This window comes from Leucoraja erinacea, chromosome 8 (genome assembly GCF_028641065.1).
Source record: "Leucoraja erinacea ecotype New England chromosome 8, Leri_hhj_1, whole genome shotgun sequence".
Taxonomy (NCBI): Eukaryota; Metazoa; Chordata; class Chondrichthyes; order Rajiformes; family Rajidae; genus Leucoraja; species Leucoraja erinaceus.
The window spans coordinates 63,517,483-63,537,705 of NC_073384.1; the positions used below are offsets into that span (position 1 = coordinate 63,517,483).

The 20,223-nt window shown below is 39.8% G+C and overlaps 1 protein-coding gene across 2 annotated transcripts in view; it reads left to right on the forward strand.

Annotated features, from left to right (window-relative positions):
• LOC129699773 (echinoderm microtubule-associated protein-like 6) overlaps positions 1 to 20,223 on the forward strand; it is a 197,234-nt gene that overhangs the window by 37,835 nt on the left and 139,176 nt on the right. For both annotated transcript variants that reach the window (XM_055639846.1, XM_055639845.1), the window contains exons 2-7: positions 2,999 to 3,158; positions 3,817 to 3,915; positions 6,798 to 6,866; positions 9,543 to 9,728; positions 12,132 to 12,267; positions 15,929 to 16,130. In XM_055639846.1, coding sequence (XP_055495821.1) covers positions 2,999 to 3,158; positions 3,817 to 3,915; positions 6,798 to 6,866; positions 9,543 to 9,728; positions 12,132 to 12,267; positions 15,929 to 16,130 — 852 coding nt within the window. The remainder of the gene's footprint in view (positions 1 to 2,998; positions 3,159 to 3,816; positions 3,916 to 6,797; positions 6,867 to 9,542; positions 9,729 to 12,131; positions 12,268 to 15,928; positions 16,131 to 20,223) is intronic.

The window sequence follows — 20,223 nt, forward strand, 5'->3', positions numbered from 1 at the left end:
AGTGAAGAAAGCTAATGGAATGTTGGCCTTCATAACAAGAGGATTTCAGTATAGGAGTAAAGAGGTTCTTCTGCAGTTGTATAGGGCTCTGGTGAGACCATATCTGGAGTATTGTGTACAGTTTTAGTCTCCTAATTTGAGGAAGGACATCCTTGTGATTGAAGCAGTGCAGCGTAGGTTCACGAGATTGATCCCTGGGATGGCGGGACTGTCATATGAGGAAAGTTTGAAAAGACTAGGCTTGTATTCACTGGAGTTTAGAAAGATGAGGGGGATCTTATAGAAACATATAAAATTATAAAAGTTTTGGACAAGCTAGATGCAGGAAAAATGTTCCCAATATTGGGCGAGTCCAGAACCAGGGGCCACAGTCTTAGAATAAAGGGGAGGTCATTTAAGACTGAGGTGAGAAAAAACTTTTTCACCCAGAGAGTTGTGAATTTATGGAATTCCCTGCCACAGAGGGCAGTGGAGGCCAAGTCACTGAATGGATTTAAGAGAGTTAGATAGAGCTCTAGGGGCGAGTGGAGGCAAGGGATATGGGGAGAAGGCAGGCACGGGTTATTGATAGGGGATGATCAGCCATGATCACAATGAATGGCGGTGCTGACTCGAAGGACCGAATGGCCTCCGCCTGCACCTATTTTCTATGTTTCTATGAATGGCAGGACAGGCTTGAGAAACCAGGTGGGATTTTTTGTGTTCTTATATTTTTAGACTCCCATAAACAGCAGAGTGTTTAGTCGTATTGATGGAGGGAAAAAAAGTTGGTAGGATACCAGGCATATTTCCCCATACATTATCAAAATAATCAAATAGCTGTTAAACATGGGATATTTTTTGTAATAGAAAAATAAATTCCTTGAAAAACTCAACATGTCAGACAGCATCTTTGGAAAGAGCAACAGTTAACATCTCAGGTTTAGGGTTTACACTTTTAATTTGACGAGAGAATAGCTAAGAATAGGTAAGATGTTGATTAAATTCTATGAGGAAATGCTAAAAATTGTACATGGAATTATTTAGTTTCTGCCTGTTGAAGAACTTTGCAAAGTTAAGTTTGTTATTATATTGGAAAGAAAATCGATGTCATCAATGTGAAAGACGGGCACAATTAAATTGAGAGTTCAGGTCTCAGCTTTGGCACCTATGCTTTGATTATGTGGGGAATGTGCAGATGTGGGCAGTTGAGTAGTACACGTGTTTGTGTCAGCACTTGTGTCATTTCATCTTTTGACACAAATTTCTCTAAAAACGTCTTAAAACATATGAAAAATGTCTTGTGTTTGCTTCATGCTCAACTGCTAAATTAAAATACATAAATGATGCTCAATATGTTCATAGATCCTTAAGAAACATTTGTGGTTTTGGGAACAACAAATGAAAGAGTTACGAAGCAACTCTGCTAAGGATCGGTAGGAGCGCTTGTGCTTCCTGTTAGCATAGAGTTTGTATTGGGTTTCACATTTTGATGCTCCAAATCCCCTCTAATTTGAATGTTTAATATTTATTAAATTGCTTGACCTGACTTGGCTGATGCTGGAAGAGCATTGAAATGATTTAAATCTGAAAAAGGGTCTCGACCCGAAACGTCACCCATTCTTTCTCTCCAGAGATGCTGCCATTCCGCTGAGTTACTCCAGCATTTTGTGTCTATCTTTAATTTAAACAAGCATCTGCAGTTCCTACCTACTTCTTCCTCATGTACTCAAACTCTCTTGCAATTACGCCTAAAATACTATTTGCCTTTTTAATTCCTTGCTGCATCTGCTTTCAGTACGTTATGTCCTTTGTGCGTCAATGCCATTCCCATTTAAATAATATTCAGCCTCTGCCTTTTCCTTCCAAAATAGCTATGTTACGCAACCAAAATGTTTGAGTAACTCAATTGGTCAAGCAGCATCTCAATATGGGTAATCTATTCTATAAGTGTTTAGATGTGAGGCAATCTAACTGAGAAGTACCAAATTCTAACTGGATGAGAAAGACTGGTTGTCAGGAGGATTTTCTCCCTGGCAGAAAGTTTTGAGTGAGAGGGTAACTGTCTCCGTATGCAATTTGAGTGCTGAGATGAAATGAATTGTCCTCAACAAGTAGGTGAAGAACTTGGGGCATTCATTTCCCTTAGAATTGGAGATGAAGTCACTGAAAATATTTGAGGAGAGTTCTACATGCAAAATGCCAAAGTATAGGTGGAGATAGCAGGAATGTAGTTGAGACTGATAGAGGATCAGCCGTGATTGTAATGAATGGTGGAGCATTCATAAGGGATGCAATGGCCTTTTCTTGCTCTTATTTTCTGTGTTTTCAATGTTTCTGCACGGTCCATCCTAATACTTTGCTCTAGCTGACACATTGCATGCAGGTATAATTTGTGTTTTGGTGATGTCTTTATTATTTATTTTATTCCGATTATATGTTTTATTATTATTGTTAATCTCTGTAAGGTGTCCTTGAGATTTTTGAAAGGCGCCCAAAAATAAAATGTATTATTATTATTATATTCTGTGATGCAACCCTTTGAACCAATGTTGATTGAAATTTATTTTCTGTTAGACTGTAACCGCAGTGTCTTCAATTGTGTCTATACACAATTTGACATTGTGTGTGCTATGCACAATTTTCCATTTTGCATCAATATAATTATCTGAAGTAGTCTATGGAATAATTCTTTGCTTATTTTACCCCATTGAATTTACTAACAATCATCAATTTATTTCTGCAAATTCAAAATACAAAGCTCAAAATAGAACATTAGAACTTCAAATCAGTGTTTGAACAAGTGCTTACGTGTACACTTAAGAGCAAAAACAAAGTACCCGAGCAGCTCAGTGGGCCAGGCAACATACTGTACTATATGTTGAGGGAATAAGTTAGGTGACTTTATGGGTCAGAGCATTTCTTCAGACTGGTGGGGGGGGGGGGGGGGGGGGGGGGGGGATGAGTGATCTGATGTATCAAAACCTAAAATACAACAAATGTTTGCTCTCATTTATAGCCTTGCTTTACATCCAGAAAGAAGTCTAGTTGCAACTGGTCAAGTCGGAAATGAACCCTATATCTGCATTTGGGATACATACAATGTACAGATGGTTTCTATTCTGAAAGATGTTCATACACATGGAATTGCCTGCTTGGCTTTTGATTTTGATGGACAGGTACGTGTTCATGATTGGAGTATTCACTTATCTGGTTAATTTACAACCTGAATTCTGTACCGTTTAAAATAAAAAAAAAATTTTTTTTAAAAAGGAGCTCCATTTGTCATGCCCATAACCGAGTTCTTTGCTGAGAACACCTGACTATTTGGCATCTTGATTGATCTTTTTTTATTTATTTTAATTAATGTTTAATTAATTTTAATACTTCAAATTTATCTTAATTTTCTACAATTTAAATCTATTTGAACAGTTTTGGGAAACTTCTGGTTATCAGACATATTTTAAAACACTTGAACGACTTTACCAGCTATCCAAGGGGCAGGGACTTGCTGTACTTCACAGAATGATTTTGCAACTCCTAATTGGCCAACTGCTTCTGTAAGGTGCGAGAACTTTGGGTAGTAGGCTCCGTCTGGTGCAATCCCAGCCAATATTAATCGTTTTGGCATTGGCATACAGATCTGAGGGAAATCTTATGATGTAAAAATATAACTTAATCATTGACAGCAATAAATACTCGACATCAAGAAGATGATTTTGCCCTTCTCAATAATTAAGGATGGCACAGTGGCGCCAGATTTGATTCTGTCCTCAGGCCTACTTGAGTATTCAAATTTTATTGGCTTAAATAATGAAATAATTATTTTGTTTTTAGCGCTTAGCTTCCATAGGACTAGATGCCAAAAATACAGCCTGCATCTGGGATTGGAAAAAAGGGAAAGTAGTAGCAACATCAACTGGTCACTCAGACAGGGTAAGCATTCAAGATGTTATTTGGTTTCATACTTCCAACCGTATCTATTTAGCAATGCCGCAGGTCAATGAGAATACAATATAAGAAAATAATTTTTCTAAAAACTATTTTGGTTTGTGTAGCTTTGCTGTCCGATGTAATCTTCTGAATGACGTGTGCGGCTCTCTTTTGCCCTTGCCTTATCCCATTGACTGCACAGGTTCTCCTTTCTGCTTGATCTGTGTGTTTGTCTTCATATTTAATGTGCTTCTCCTCTTGCTTAATAATAGCCAATTGTCAATGCCATCGTTGCTTTGGTTTCAAAAATACTTTTTATTTTTCATTTCATATTTGTCCTGTATCCTCTTCTCCACATCGCTACTTTCACTACTTAAATGGTACATTTATTCTCATGTGAATTTTATTCCGAGTAGATTTACGTAGTTTCTCTGTCCCAGCCTATATGTCTGCTTCCAAAACAGACAGTGAATTAAAGCTTTGGCTTCCACATCCCATCAAACTTAAATATGATTTTGTTGCAGCCCTTTCTTTGCAGTTAGTAGTTTTTTTTTACTTAACTGATTATCATGGTTTGCTTCTTAACCTTGCAATATTTCAATAGAGTTAAAATATTAGATTAAATCTTTACAAACATTATTCCATTGTAGCAAAAATATTAAAACACTAAGTAATATTGGGTGCACTTTAGAATAAGTTTATATATTCCAGTGACTCTTGCAGCTTCTATTTGAACCTATTTTGCATTTCAATAATGTGGCTGATCTGATCTTTGCTTAGCTTCAGTTTCCGGCCTGTCCCCACTATCCTTTGTATAAATCTATCTCAATCTTGAATATGTTCAAAGAATCAGCATCTACAGTTCTGTCAGAAGAAATTGCTCCTCTTACTTTGCTTTCTCCCTCCTTCCCCTCCCCTTCCCAGTTCTCCCACAGCCTACTGTCTCCGCCTCTTCCTTTCTTTTTTCCAACCCCCCTCCCACATCAGTCTGAAGAAGGGTCTCGACCCAAAACGTCACCTATTCCTTCGCTCCATACATGCTGTCTCACCCGCTGAGTTTCTCCAGCATTTTTGTCTACTTTCGATTTTTCCAGCATCTGCAGTTCTTTGTTAAACTGGACATAAACATAGATGGGTTGATGAGTAAATTTGCTTACAACACCAAAATTGTAGGAGTTGCAGATAGTGAGGAATGCTGTCAGGAGATACAGCAGGATATGGATCAGCTGCAGAAATGGGTGGAGAAATGTCAAATGGAGTTTAATCTGAACAATGGTGAGATGTTGCACTTTGGGAGGTTGTATGGAAGGAGAGTGCATACAGTTAATGACAAGACCCTTAACGGTATTGATGTGCAGAGGGATCTTGGAGTCAAAGTTCATAGCTCATGGCACCACAAGCAGATAGCGTGGTAAAGAAGACATATGGTATGCTTACCTTCATTTTTTGAGGCATTGAATAAATGTGTCAGGATGTCATGATGCAGCTCTATAGGAATTTGATTAGGCCACATTTGGAATATTGCATGCAGTTCTAATCAACCCATTACAGGAAATATATGGAGAGGGTATAGAGTAGAATGCTATTGGATTTACCTGAATGCTCCTTGATCCCTACAGGGAGGGGTTGGATAGACTTAGAATATTTTCTCTGGAAAATCGGAGGATGAGGGGAGACTTGATGGAAGTATATGAAATTATGAGGCATAGATTGGGTAGACAGTCAAAACCTTTTCACATGGTGGAAGTGTGCAACACTAAGGGTCATGGTTATGAGGAGAGAGGGGGAAAGTTTAATGGAGAGGTGCGGGGCAAGTTTTTTATACCACGAGTTGGGGGGGTCTGGTGCTCATTGCCAGGGGTGGTGGTGGAGGCAGATACGATAGTAGCAGTTAGGAAGCTTTTAGATAAGCACAGGCAGGGAATAGAGAAATATGGATCATATACAGGCAGATGAGATCAGTTTAATTCGGCATCATGTTCCGCACAAATGTTGTGGGCCGAAGGGTCCGTTCCTGTGCTGCACTGTTCTATGTTCTATTAATATCTGCAATATGATATACCTTTCAATTTAATATGCTCCATAATTTCCTACTTTAGTCACAGATAAACCATTCCTTTTTGTAGAGTCGTTATTCTTCAATAGTGAATATATTTGAAAGTAATAAAATATCTCAATGCCTGCTCCGCTTATGGTTCCATGTTTGTACAGGATTGACTGTAATGTGAAACAATAACTGCCTCTAAATTATCAAAAGCATCAGCATAAGTAATTTGTAACCAGGTTTTAATATATTTAAATATAAACAGCAAGTTAAATGTTAAAACTCTGACCACCTGGTATCCAATTGTCCAGAAATGCAATCAGTTGGAAAAATGTCCTGTCTGGCACACAAATATGCTGGTTTATGTTTTACTGTAAATTAACTTTATAACAAAATCAATGCTCAGATACCTGACTGATACCTGGCTTCAGAGAAGTCAGGTTAATTCCTTGGGCAAAATATGTAACACCACTTAAGTTATAGAGAGCTTATCAGATCACAGACTGTCATGAATTCTCCAGCACAAGATTACGTTCTTTCTCAACTCCTTATTGTGCTTCAGTTGCCCGCCTTATGTTTCACTCTTTCCTTTTGTTGTACTTCTCATCCTCTTCCTCTGTTTGTTCCTTCTGTCAGACCTGGTCTGTTTAATCCTCCCTCAACTGTTTTTGATCTGCCCCTTCCCTTGGATGGTTTTGCTCCTTCTCTCTTCCTCCCTCCACCCTGGTTATGGATTGATAGATATGGGTGGTTATATATAATCCTTTAGGTTATAACATGATACTATTTCTGGAAACTAGTTTCGGCATCAAATAGAAAAATAAATGTAATCTCTTGGCAGATTTTCGATGTGGCTTGGGATCCTCATCAACCAAACAGACTTGTTAGCTGTGGAGTGAAACATATTAAGGTAAATTAAATGGGTGGATCTCATCATTCATGTACAGAAATACTGATATTAAATATTGCCTTCTTCAAACTACAGTTGTAACTGTTTATCTGTTTTAATTGGCTTTGGTATTTTAAAACTCTAATGCTGATACCATGGATTGATGGAATCAGAGAGTTGACATCATGCAGAAATGTGAAAAGTTGACTATTTAAATAAGATGTATATCAGAAACTAAGCTAATAATTTATAAATATAATGTGAAAAGCCAATGAGAGAATGAATTTAATACTCTCTTCAGCTGAAAATAGCTGAAAAAAAATTAATCTACTCAAATTTGATTTTCCATATATTTTACTGCACCATCTAATCTTAGATTACATTAATTTACAGAAAGACTTTAGCTTAAATTTATCTGAACTGCAAGTGAATTCTGCCTTCAGAGAGATTAAAAAAACAAACCAGCACTGTGCTATTGCACGATGGAGCTTTCGGTGCATTTCGGACTATTGAAAGAGCCTGGGAGTGTTGTTGCAATGCATTCTATACAATATCTCTTGTTGCAATGCATTCTATATATCTTGCATGGTTTCTAAAATTCACACCAAATAATTAGTCATTGTGTTGTAAAAACAATGATTTAGTGAAAATGATTTTTTTTAAAAAACCCCATTTTATAGCAGTTCTGGACATTATGTGGAAATAATCAAATTTGATTTATGGTCTTGGATGGTGCAAAGATTATTGACTATTGTGGTTGCAACCATGCATGCTGCGTATTTAGTCTTACTTGAATCTTAAAGAATCTTGTAAATGTTTTGAGAGTACACGTGTGGAGGTATATGTTATAGAGTGCTTACTCTATGTTATGTTATTTTTGAAATGTTGATGGAATGTGTTTGTCAGGGCCTGAAGAAGGGTCCTGACAAGAAATGCCACCTATCCAATTTCTTCAGAGATGTTGACTGACCCACTTAGTTACTACAGCACTTTGTTTTCTAGCAAGATTCCAGCATCTGCAGTTCCTTGTGTCTGTTGTATTTGTTCATTGAATAGAACGGTACAACACAGGGGCAGCTCCTGCAGTCCACAGTGTCTGTGCCAAACATGATGCCAAGTTAAACTAATCTCTGCCTGCACATGATCCATATTCCTCCATTCCCTGCATATCCATGTGCCTATCTAGAAGCTTCTTCAATGCCACAATGTATCTGCTTACACCACCATTCCTGGCCGCACATTCCAGGCACTCACCATTCTTTGCCCCGCACTAGCCCCGCACATAGCCTTTAAACTTTGCCTCGCTGGGAAATAACGCCCCCTCTTTTAAAGCTATGCCCTCCTGCCTTTGAAATTTTCACCCTGGGGAAAATAGTTCTGACAGTTGTAAATCTCTTTCAATTTGATTCTTGAGTATTTCAACACCTCTGATGCCTGTGTTTCATTTTTCATCCCTTTGTGTGGCACTTAACAATTGTCCGATTCAATGGCTATTAATTGTCATATTACATCAGTTGTTCACTACAATCTGACCTGCCTTATTTGATTTCAGTGGTCTTGATCTTTTCCATGCCTAATGATAAAGAACAGCACAACGCATTCAGTCAATTTATTCTACTCCATGTCATTCCACCACTTTCCATAATTCCACAATTCATTATTATATTTACGGCTCTCGAATTGGGTTCACTGAACATTGCTACAAACCTCCAAGCCTTTGGTTTAATAGACTTCTTTGGAGGCATTTATCAAATGCTTGAAATCCGGATTGGGGTGGCACGGTGGCGCAGCGGTAGAGTTACTGCCATACAGCGGTTACAGTGCCCAAGACCCGGTTTCAAATTTGACTACGGGTGTTGTCTGTACGGTGTTTGTACGTTATTCATGTGACTGCGTGGGTTTTCTCCAAGATCCTTGGTTTCTTCACACACTCCAAAGACATACAGCTTTGTAGGTTAATTGGCTGGTATAAGTGTAAATTGTCCCTCGTGTTAATGTGTGGGGATCACTGGTCTGTGTGGACTCGGTGGGCTGAAAGACCTGTTTCTGTGCTGTATCACTAAACTAAACTAAACATAAATTTGTAAATACATTTATTTCAATTCTATCCATGCACTTAGGAATCCAGATGCTTCCATTCTGAATGATGTTTGGTGTTTCTTCTCATCCCCCTTCTGCTGTAATTCCATTTATCCATTCCTGATCATGTTTATTTAATGGCAATTCAGGGAAACCATGGCAATTCAGGAATGTACATTTTTCATGATCTTCTAATTTAGCTTTTTGTGAGGGGGGTGGGTGGGGGTTAAACTATTAACTACTAAGCTAGTTCAAATTTACATTTTGCTTCTTTTTCACATAGATTTATTCCAGAACAGTAGTGGCTTCTGATAATGACACCTTTGCAGAAGCCAAGCAGAAAAGAGGATTCCATGATTTGAGTGTAAATTTTAATGACCGATTTTAAAGAAATTACAAAATTGCTTTTTCTTTAGCAAAGGAAGATAATTTCAAAATTGTCTAAAGATTTCAGAGGCAATTTAGAATTTGGGATAATGAAGAAAATGTAGGAGGACAGAGTATCATTTTTTACATGTTTTCTAAATTTCAATACCAAATAATTAGTCACTGTGTTGTAAAAACAATGAGATAGTGAAAATGTGTTGAAAATGATTTTGTTTTAACTTCTTATTGCAGTTCTGGACATTATGTGGAAATGCACTAACACCCAAAAGGGGAATTTTCGGTAAAACTGGTGACCTTCAAACCATATTATGTTTAGCCTGTGCGAGAGATGAAACAACATATTCTGGTGCTTTAAATGGTGATATTTACGTCTGGAAAGGACTAAATTTGGTCCGCACAATTCAAGGAGCCCATGGAGTAAGTAAAACACATGGGGCATAGTATCCTTTCCGTGGTGTTACATTATGTAATTGGTCGCTGTTTAAATTTGGTAACAAAAAGCAGGGCTATAATTTGAGGAATGTTTTAGCAGTTAGGAAGTGAAAAGGCATCGGGAACTACCGATCCTGCACAGATGGGTATGTGTGTTTTTTAATATACTGCAGGGCAAGGGTACTAAGGCTCAATGCAGTTTTACTGAACATAGCAAAAAATTGAAAAGGGATAGAGACCAGATGGAGACAGCAACCAATAGCCTTGAAACAAAGTACTTAGAGATTTTGTTCATCATAGCCCTGGTCTTCAACCAGGCCAACCTGAAGAGTGTTACCAAAACTGGAAAGAGTGCATTGAAGATTTACGAGGATGTTGCCATGACTCGAGGGCCTGAGCTATAGGGAGAGATTGAGCAAGCTAAGACTTTATTCCTTGGTGTGCTGGAGGCTATGTTGTGATCTTGTGGAGGTGTATAAAATCTTGAGCGGAATTGATAGTAAATGCACAGAGATTCCCCAGGACTTGGAAATCAAGAATTACAGTATATAGGTTTAAGGTGAGAGGGAAAAGATTAAATAGGAACCTTACGGGCAACCTTTTCACTCGTGGGATGGTGGGTTTATGGAATGAACTACCGGAGCAGGCAATTGAGGCAAGTACGATAGGTACACAGATAGGATAGGTTTAAAAGGATTTGGACCAAATGTGGGTATATCCAAAATACTTTCACCTTCTTATCCACCTGTGTTGCCACTTTCAGGGATCTATGAACTTGTATTCCAAGTCCCACTTTTCATTAACACAATCTAGGGCCCCACCAATTACTAGGTATCTTTCACCCCTATTTGCTTTTCCAAAATGCGACCCTTTGAACTTACCAGGTTTAAATTCAATTTGCTGTTGCTCTGCCCAACTTCTGAGATGATCTATATTATGCCTTGTGCAATCTTGCTTGTTGGATATGACCCTGATTTTTGTATTACCTGCAGATTTGGTGATCATATCTCATACATTCACATCCAAGACTTTAATCCACATCACAAACATTGAGGGTCCAAGCAGAGATCTGCGTGCATATGAAATGAAATGAAATGATTCAATTTATTGTCATTGTCAGTGTACAGTACAGAGACAACGAAATGCATTTTTAGCATCTCCCTTGAAAGGGAGACACAGGGCGTCGCGGTGTGCCCGCGCCTGCCGCCGTACAGGACAGGAATGGGACAGGAATGGAGCAGTGGGTATGGATAGAGGAAGGAGTTGCTGATGTTAGGATGGAGAGATGTCAAGAATGTGTTGGGGATGTGAATCCAACCATGATATATTATCTATAGAAGAATATGTCCATAATTTTGTTCAGCTGTGTTTAAAGGCCTAGTTCTGGCGCAATGTATTTACTGAATACAAAAAATGTTTTGCTGCTTGTTGCAATTGAATGTGAGCAATTTAATTGGGTTTCAATGTGTAAGGGTTCACTTTTTTTTAACCTATTTCTTTCAAGCCATCGGCTTTGACTTTCCTTAACAGTTTTGTTCTAATTCTGTATTTTTTATTCCAATTTTTTTTGCATTGCAGGTTCAATTTTATGTTATTTTACCTACCATAATTTCTGTCTCTGGGACTGAAGTTGTTCACACTCTGTCAATAAAGCTGAAATTCATTCATGTCCTGCAATTTACTAGTCAGAAATTCTGTCCTTTTCTTTCTCAATATTTTACATATTCACTGTGTTATAGAAACATAGAAACATAGAAATTAGGTGCAGGAGTAGGCCATTCGGCCCTTCGAGCCCTGCACCGCCATTCAATATGATCATGGCTGATATCCAACTCAGTATCCCGTACCTGCCTTCTCTCCATACCCCCTGATCTTAGCCACAAGGGCCACATCTAACTCCCTCTTAAATATAGCCAATGAACTGGCCTCAACTTTCTGTGGCAGAGAGTTCCAGAGATTCACCACTCTCTGCGTGAAAAAAAAGTTCTTTTCAGCTCGGTTTTAAAGGATTTCCCCTTTAGCTTAAGCTGTGACCCCCTTGTCCTGGACATATATAGCAACTGTTATGCTAAAGCAGTGTAAAAAATGATGATCTGAGTTTATACAGCAACCTGTTGTAAATAATTTTTTTAAATGGTATAGTTCTAAGTCTGGCCTTGAAGTAGTAATATGCCAAAGTTGGAGTAAATTCACTGATCCAGGGATGCTGGTTGAGTGGTGAGCAGAAGATCGATGCTATTTTATAAATGTCTCTTCAGTCTAAGTTCCTTTGGAGCTCTGCCCTTGTGTAGGGTAAATGTATGTTTTGTACATCAAATATAGTTCCATGATATTCCAGTTAATACTAACAATTAAATGTTCATGATATTTTCTTTTCCCTCCTGGTAGGCAGGAATATTTAGTATGTATGCCTGTGAAGAAGGTTTTGCTACTGGTGGGAGAGATGGGTGCATCCGACTATGGGATGGTGACTTTAAACCAATCACAAAAATTGACCTTCGAGAGTCTGAACAAGGATATAAAGGTATAAATAATTAACCTTAACAAAATCCATGATTCTTCCTATGGCATTCTTCGGGGCATGTTTACTCATATATATTACTGGAAAATGAACTGTTTTCAATTGTCTTTGATTTAAAATGTTTATCAATTTGCATTTAAAAGCACCTTTGGCAAAATAAAATGCTGCCAAAAGAGGAGGCATCAGAAAGTGGCGACAAACACCTTGGAGAGTAAAGATGGCTCAGTCGTTGACTGAGGGAATTCCAGATCATTACTCTGAAGATGGTTAAGTTCAGAGATGCCAGTGTTGGGAGGGATTGGTGGTGGGGTAAACATTAAGGTTACATTAAATGGGGTTATGATTCACAGAAATGAGAGTCAAATGAGTTAGAAGGTGCGGGGTTGGGGTTAGATTTGGAGATAGTGACGATTCCAGGCATTTGGTAGTGTGAGGTAAAGGTTCAAAGGTTCATTTATTGTCACATACACCATTTGGTGTAGTGAAATTCAAGTTACCATTGCAGCACACTAATAAGAATACAACACAACATTAAAGAAGAATTTAACATAAAACATAAAACATAAAAACATCCCCCCACAATGGTTCCCACTGTGAGGGAAGGCACAAAGTCCAGTCCCCATCCACTTGTCCACCCATAGTCGGGCCTATTGAGGCCTCCACAGTCGTCGCTACGGGGCCCGATGTTTCAGGCCCTTCCCGCCAGGCGATGGTGCTCCGGCATCAGGAGAACCCTCTCAGCGGCTTGGGATGCCTGGAACGGCCGCATCCTTACTGGAGACCGCGGCTTCCGAAGCCGATAGGCCGCGCTGGATGGAGCTCCACCACTAGCGATCTCAGCGAAAGATCCCAGGCACCCGATGTTAAAGTCAGCGCCACTGCCCGTGGCTGGCCGCTCCACAGACCCGCAGCTCCACAATGTTAATTCAGCATTCCGGAGCTCTAGCGCGGCGACCTGGGCATGGCATCGCCCGTTGCACCGCAGCGATCCAATGCTGCGCCACCGCCGAAGCCGTGGTTCTGGCCGGTCCCGTCAGGAAACGCCGTTCCAGACCTCGATGGTAGGCCGCGAGGACGGGTCGAGATGCTGCTCGGAGAAAAGCTGCCTCGCCGACCAGGTAGGGACTGAGAAATACAGTTTACCCCTCCCCCCCACAATCCCCACACATAATAAGAATAGACCTCCAAACAACACTTTTTAACGTACTAAAAATAAAAAAAAGAAGTGAAAGGACGGACAGCTGCTGGCAGGGCAGCCATACCCAACTGGACGGCGCCCCCTAGTTACCACAAGATACCACAAATTTAAAATTCAATCCTTTTGTATCAGGTGATTAGAAACCATTGTACTGATGTGGACTTGCAAATTCCTGCAAATTCATGAAGGATATACAGGTTAATGTCAGAATTATTTTCCAGGCCAATGACCCTAACATTGAAGTCCCCTTTACTACAGGTCAACAGTGTTGAACTGGTCACATTTGCATGCCCAACACAATCCTCTCAAATGTCACATTATTCAGAGCTCGTTCATGGCAATAAATTAGCAGATGGACAGAAAGAAAGAGTCAAAGGTATGCTCAAAGCTTCTTTAAAGTGCATTCTCCCTGCTGAGTCTGGTAATCTTAGGCCCATGACTGTCATGTGGAAAAGAAGCATTCAGAATGCTATTTTGAGGTAATGCATTGGGAGCATCCAGAAATCCGGTTTAAGTGATAAATGTAGGATATTCCACATCACAAGCTACTTACCATCGTCTTGTTGGAACTGACTGTGCCGTGGGAGGACTGTCTGGAGGAGGCCCACGAGAGGAAGATGGCCAAGTATGAAGAGCTGGTCATAGACTGCCGCAAGCAGGGCTGGAAGGCAAGGTGTATGCCCATCGTGGTTGGCTGCAGAGGTTTTGCAGGGCAATCGCTCTGCAAAGCCTTGAATATAAATGGAGTGGCGAGGAGAAAGGCCATCAAGAACACCACAGAGGCAGCGGAAAAGGCCTCGAGATGGCTCTGGATCAGGAGAGGAGGTCCATGGGGAGGAGCGAATGCCACCTGAACACAAGTCGTGGTCTGATCAACCACAGCTGGGGATGTTGAAAGACCCGAAACACCCAATGACCCCAGGTTACATCACTGATGATGTGTTCAGGAGCATCTATCGTATTTGTATCAACCACCTGGGCATCACCAAAGTCCTGTCCCATATGTAAAAGAGTCTGGCCTTACATTGACCTCATTAACCACCTCCAGAATTTACAAAACTAGAGAGGAAGCAGAACATCCTTGATCCTGAAGATGCTGTCTATCCTGCTGAGTTACTCCAGCATTTTGTGCCTATCATTGATAAGTAAGGTCCTGACATGGGATGTCAGGACTGTCTTATGAAGAAAGATGGGATGTCAGGACTGTCTTAAAGAAAGATGTGTCAGGACTGTATTATAAAAAGACTGGATAGACTGGCTCTCTACAATTTAGAAGATTGAGAGGGGACCTTATAGAAACTTACAAAATTCTTAAGGGGTTGGACAAGATGCAGGAAGATTGTTCCCGATGTTAGGGAAGAGGACAAGGGGTCACAGAAGGATCCTTTAAAACCGAGATCCTGAAGAACTTTTTTCACACAGAGAGTGGTGAATCTCTGGAACCCTCTGCCACAGAGGGTAGTTGAGGCCAGTCCATTGGCTATATTTAAGAGGGAGTTAGATGTGGCCCTTGTGGCTAAGGGGATCAGAGGGTATGGAGAGAAGGCAGGTACGGGATACTGAGTTGGATGATCAGCCATGATCATATTGAATGCCGGTGCAGGCTCGAAGGGCCGAATGGCCTACTCCTGCACCTAATTTCTATGTTTCTATGAAAGGTATCAGAGTTTAGGTAATCTCCTTGCAAAAGCCTGTATTGGGAAGTTGTCCTGGAGAATAGCAAAAGGGTTGCACCTAGAGATGATAATGCAGAGTAAATGGTGATTGGTAGCTCAGGTCAGGGTTTTAATGGTGAAGTTAAATTTATTTGAGTCTGGTTCTCTCTTAAACTGTGGCCATGGAAATTATTAGAGTACAATATTGGTAACAAACACTGATGATGTGAAACAGCCCTCCAAATACACTGATGCCTATCGGACATTAAACTGATATTCTTATTGATCTGCACTAATTTGGCATTTCTATATAGTGTGGCATACTAAAATAAATTTGATATAGTATGATTAGGTAATAACAATACAGCATCCAAAGTATGCAATTTACCAGTTTTCCATGTGCATGATGCACTGATACAAGAAGGTGCCTTGTGACATCCAATTTCTTGCAGTGCACAACTGAATAGCCTCCTCAGAATCCATTGGCATGTGTGACCTGTGACAGCTCAGGCCACTGATACAGACGTAGCCTGTCACATAATGCAAGGACTATTTGGTATAACTTGGATGTAATCTGCCGACCATGGACCTGTGTGCTGGAAACTAGCTTCAAAGGGAGCAGTTTTTTTTGTAAACTTGAGGAATCTTATTCTTCAGAGGCTGCTGATGCTCTTTAATATCTAATTTATTCAATTTACATCTTCTATCTCCTAATGATAGCACCGTTCATGATATCCAATTCAATAACTGAACTGATCACAGTCCTGTGGTGCCGGAGATATTCTTATTGCTTTACTTTCATTTTTTAAAGGTCTGTCAATCAGAAGTGTTTGTTGGAAGGCGGACCGTATTCTTGCGGGAACCCAGGATAGCGAAATATTTGAAGTGATGGTTCGCGAACGTGACAAACCTCTCCTGATAATGCAGGGCCATTGTGAAGGGGAGCTTTGGGGCTTGGCAGCCCACCCTAAGAAACCATTGGTTGTCACAGGCAGTGATGATCGATCTGTACGGTTAGTATCTTACCATATTCAAGGTTTTGCTTTTATTTTCCATTTGATAGGGCAATATATTTCTGCACTGAAACTGTCTTTTGGAAAAAGAATATTTTCCACTAACTTATTATCGTATTAAGAACTAAATATCAAAATCACGGGTTTATACATAATCTAATTAACATAGTAAGGTAATGATATCAACCTGGCATACATTATGCTTGGTTTACAAGAATTTACAAACTTTTTTTACTTCTGCTTCATCTGCAACCTCCATTTTATTTCCATGTTGATTAGAAACTATTTATTTTTAATAGCATGCACCTTTTTAGCTTTACTGCTCGATGTTTTTGGTATAAGGGCAATAGGCATCTCCATGTTACACCTTTACCCCATCAACACCCCAACGCCAAGTTTACAAATCTAGAAGCTATGAGATTGCATTTACTTAAAGCCTGGTAATTTTTTTTCTCTTATCTAAAATCCCCCAATTACTAATCTAATAACTAAACATTTATGCTTGGTAGCCCAAATTATGGTCCGTTTTAAATGCAAAGTTGTGGTTCATTAAATATAAACAAGATTTGATAGGGAAATAAGAGTTAGAAATTCGACACTCTCCCTTTAAAGTGTAAATATGTGATGTGGCTACATCACACGGCTTAATTTTATTTTAAACGAATACTGGGGGAAATTGTTGGCAAGAGGAACATTTATTAACCATCCCTGGTTGCACTTAAGAAGGTGATGCTTATGGTAAAGATATTTCCACATGCTGTAGACCAAGTAGTTCCAAGCTTTAGACACAGGAACAATGAAGGCATGGTATAATTATAAGTAAGGATAATGTGTGACTTGGAGGGATGCACACGAGTGGTGATATTCCTATGAAATGTATTCCTAACCTCAATCGTGATATAGGTCATAGGTTTCAAGGGTGCAAATGGCATAGAATATTTGAGGAATTGCAGAGCATTTTATAGACTGTACACACTATAGTCACTGTACACCAGGTGACAATTAGTCAGATTATCCACTTCATGTGAACACGACATGGGGGATCATTCTCCACAAAGTCCACTTGTCAGCTATGTGCATTAATATATAATAGGACAAGATGGGTGCAAGAGAGTAAATTCAATCTCTCTATGACACTACTTTATTCACACGCGGACAGGCAAAAAATGATTGACTTTACAGAAAGTGACATTACATTCAATGTCTATGAAAAGAAAATGTCATTTGGAGATTTTTTGGTGATTTACAAGGATGTAAATTATGTTATAATGGCAGATTTGAAAGAGACCAGGGAAGTTCCCAAGAATAGAATTGCTAACAATACCTGCTAACGGGGGACAGGAATGAATTGGAATAATTGGTGATAACAGAATTGAAAGAACAGAAATTGAATCTCCTGCTTAAAAAAGCCAAAAATAGCATAAGGAAACTTCTGAAGTAAGCAGAGAGGTAAAACATTTGGGGCTTGAACACATTTTTACTCATGGTCTTGTTCAAGCCCCAAATGTTTGATCGGATTTTGAAAGCAGGTCAGTTGCAGGCAATGAAACACTTTATCCATGGAACATTATTAGTCTCAAATATTAAGCTAGATCTTTTATCCTTACTAACAAAGCTACTGATGGCAACCATGCTGTTTAGAGATCCCTTAAATCATGATTGATTATTCATATTGCTGATGTTTATCAGCCCATATACTTTATTTAAAAAATTGAGAGTTTCTCTAGAATACAAAAATCTGTGAAACAACATGGTCCACTTATTCTTGGGTACTGGTTGAAATGCATTTCAAGTTTGGTTTTATGCCCTTTTATCATTTCATGATAGAATTGTTTTGTCAAGGGCCATTTTACATTTGAGTATAACAAAGGTCAAAATCAGTTCTTGTAAATGCTTTATAAGACTTAAGTTGTATCTCATTTTAGAAAGTTGATCCTCCTTTCGATTCTGTCGTGGTTCATCAATTGGGAAAACTCGTTTTTTGATCTCAGCTTGCATAATTAATGGGATTCAAGCACTGTTCATTAATCCAACTTGCATTATTTAGCATCGTGATCACCCGGTATCATGTTTTAACAGGGAATTCCACTCTACTGCAAGTTGTTTCTTATTTCATTTCATCCAATTCTTTATCCATGATCTTATTTCAGACCATAACAATCATTGCTCAAAGATTAATCATAGACTCAAACAAGTATCTTTCTTATAGTAACACAGTACTCTGGATTAACTGGGCATCAAGCAGTTGTTTATTTTGAATGATTGTGGTGATTTCATGTTATCATGTTGAGTGCATTGAATTGGCATAAATTTGGCTTTGATGATGCATCTTCTGCTTCTGCAGAGCACAGTTGCAAATGGATTAGCCTTGCACTCACATGCTGGGTCTGAAATTATTCAGGATAGCAATTCTTGGAGCTACCTCTTCCCTTAGCTCTTCAGTTGTTCATGAAAACATTTTCACACAGCACAGCTGATGTACTGAATGTGTGGAATAAATAGAATTGGAATATTTTCATAATTCTATGTGTAACTAGATCAAGTGGGACCCGTTAGGTCCCGTCCCCTCAACGTGTAGTTGCGGGGGGGGGGGGGGGGGGGGAGCCTGCGGCGTTATATACACACACACACTAACAACCACCCCCACATACACTAACTACCGCCCGCACACACACACTAACTACCACCCGCACACACACACTAACCACCCCACTTGATATATTAATATTATTAATTTGGAGAGAGGGGGGGAGAGAGAGAGAGAAGGGAGGGAGAGAGAGGGAAGGAGAATACACACACGCACGCGCGCACACACACACACACACAGCGAAGGTGAGGGCTAAGACAGCGGAGGAGCGCTGTTTGCGCGATGAAGAGGAAGGTAAATGGCTGTCACAGAGTACCATAAGTCCTTTAGAGAGGGGGGGGGAGAGAAGGGGAAACAAAAGGGGAGGAGAAGGGGAGAGAAGGTCTTCCTAGGTCGTGAAACTCTAATGAGCCAATCAAAATGGCTGGTCAGCGATGGAGATGGCCTACGGCTGCCCTCGACTGCATATAAATAGCGACCCCACTCCAGTGCACTACGAGTGAAAAAGACCCATGCCGACCAAATTTTACTTGCGGAAAATTTTTCAATATGCTGAAAATTTTTCCGCAACCTAGCTGAGGCCGCGAGTAGGCGGGAACCTCCCTCGAACATGAAGGAGAGTTTCAGCCACCTCATACGACCTCCTAGGACCTCGTGTCGACCATGCTGCGAGTTTGAGTCCAGGGCAAACTCTTCTAAATTCGCAGCTTACGTTGCCTAAGTGGGACAGGCCCTTTTGAAATACAACACAACAGGTTGGTTAGCAATACTGAGACACACGTTTGCATCCACTCCCAACACACTAGAGACAATTTACAAAGGGCAATTAACCGACATGTTTTTGGGATGTGGGTGGAACAGGAAATGGGGGGGTACGCAGGGGGACGGGGTTCCCCTACTTTTCAGTTTCCAGCTCGGGTTTAATGTGTACTGCAGAAAGATTAGACTCGTTTATCACATGATTCAACTGAGACGAAAACAATTTGTTAACTGCCACTGTTAGCACTTGTTAACAGCCAGTAGTTAACACGTAGTTATACAATGTGTCATCAATACATCGATCTGCATTCCTCAGTCAATATAATTCTGTTTTGTCCCAGTGTTAATGATGCCGTGTTCCATTGAATAAAATTAACGGGAGAATTTCTTAAAACTTAGTCATTAAGGGCTCCAGACCGTGACCACGGGCTTCTTCCTGGTGTGCACGTACAGTCATTCACCCACATTATTTTAAGAAGGAACTGCAAATGCTGGAACAATCAAAGGTGGCCAAAAATGCTGGAGAAAATCAGCGGGTGAGGCAGCATCTCACCCGCTGAGTTTCTCCAGCATTTTTGTCCACCCACGTTATTTAGTAATTTGTACCAGTCATTTAGGGATGTTATATGAATTTTAAAAAATAAGTTTATGCGTGTTGTTTTCTCTCTCTCCTTCAAGGTTAGTTCTTCTGTTTGCCTTTATTTGCTTCTGTTTTATTTAGTGTTATTTATCACGTGGTTGTAGCTT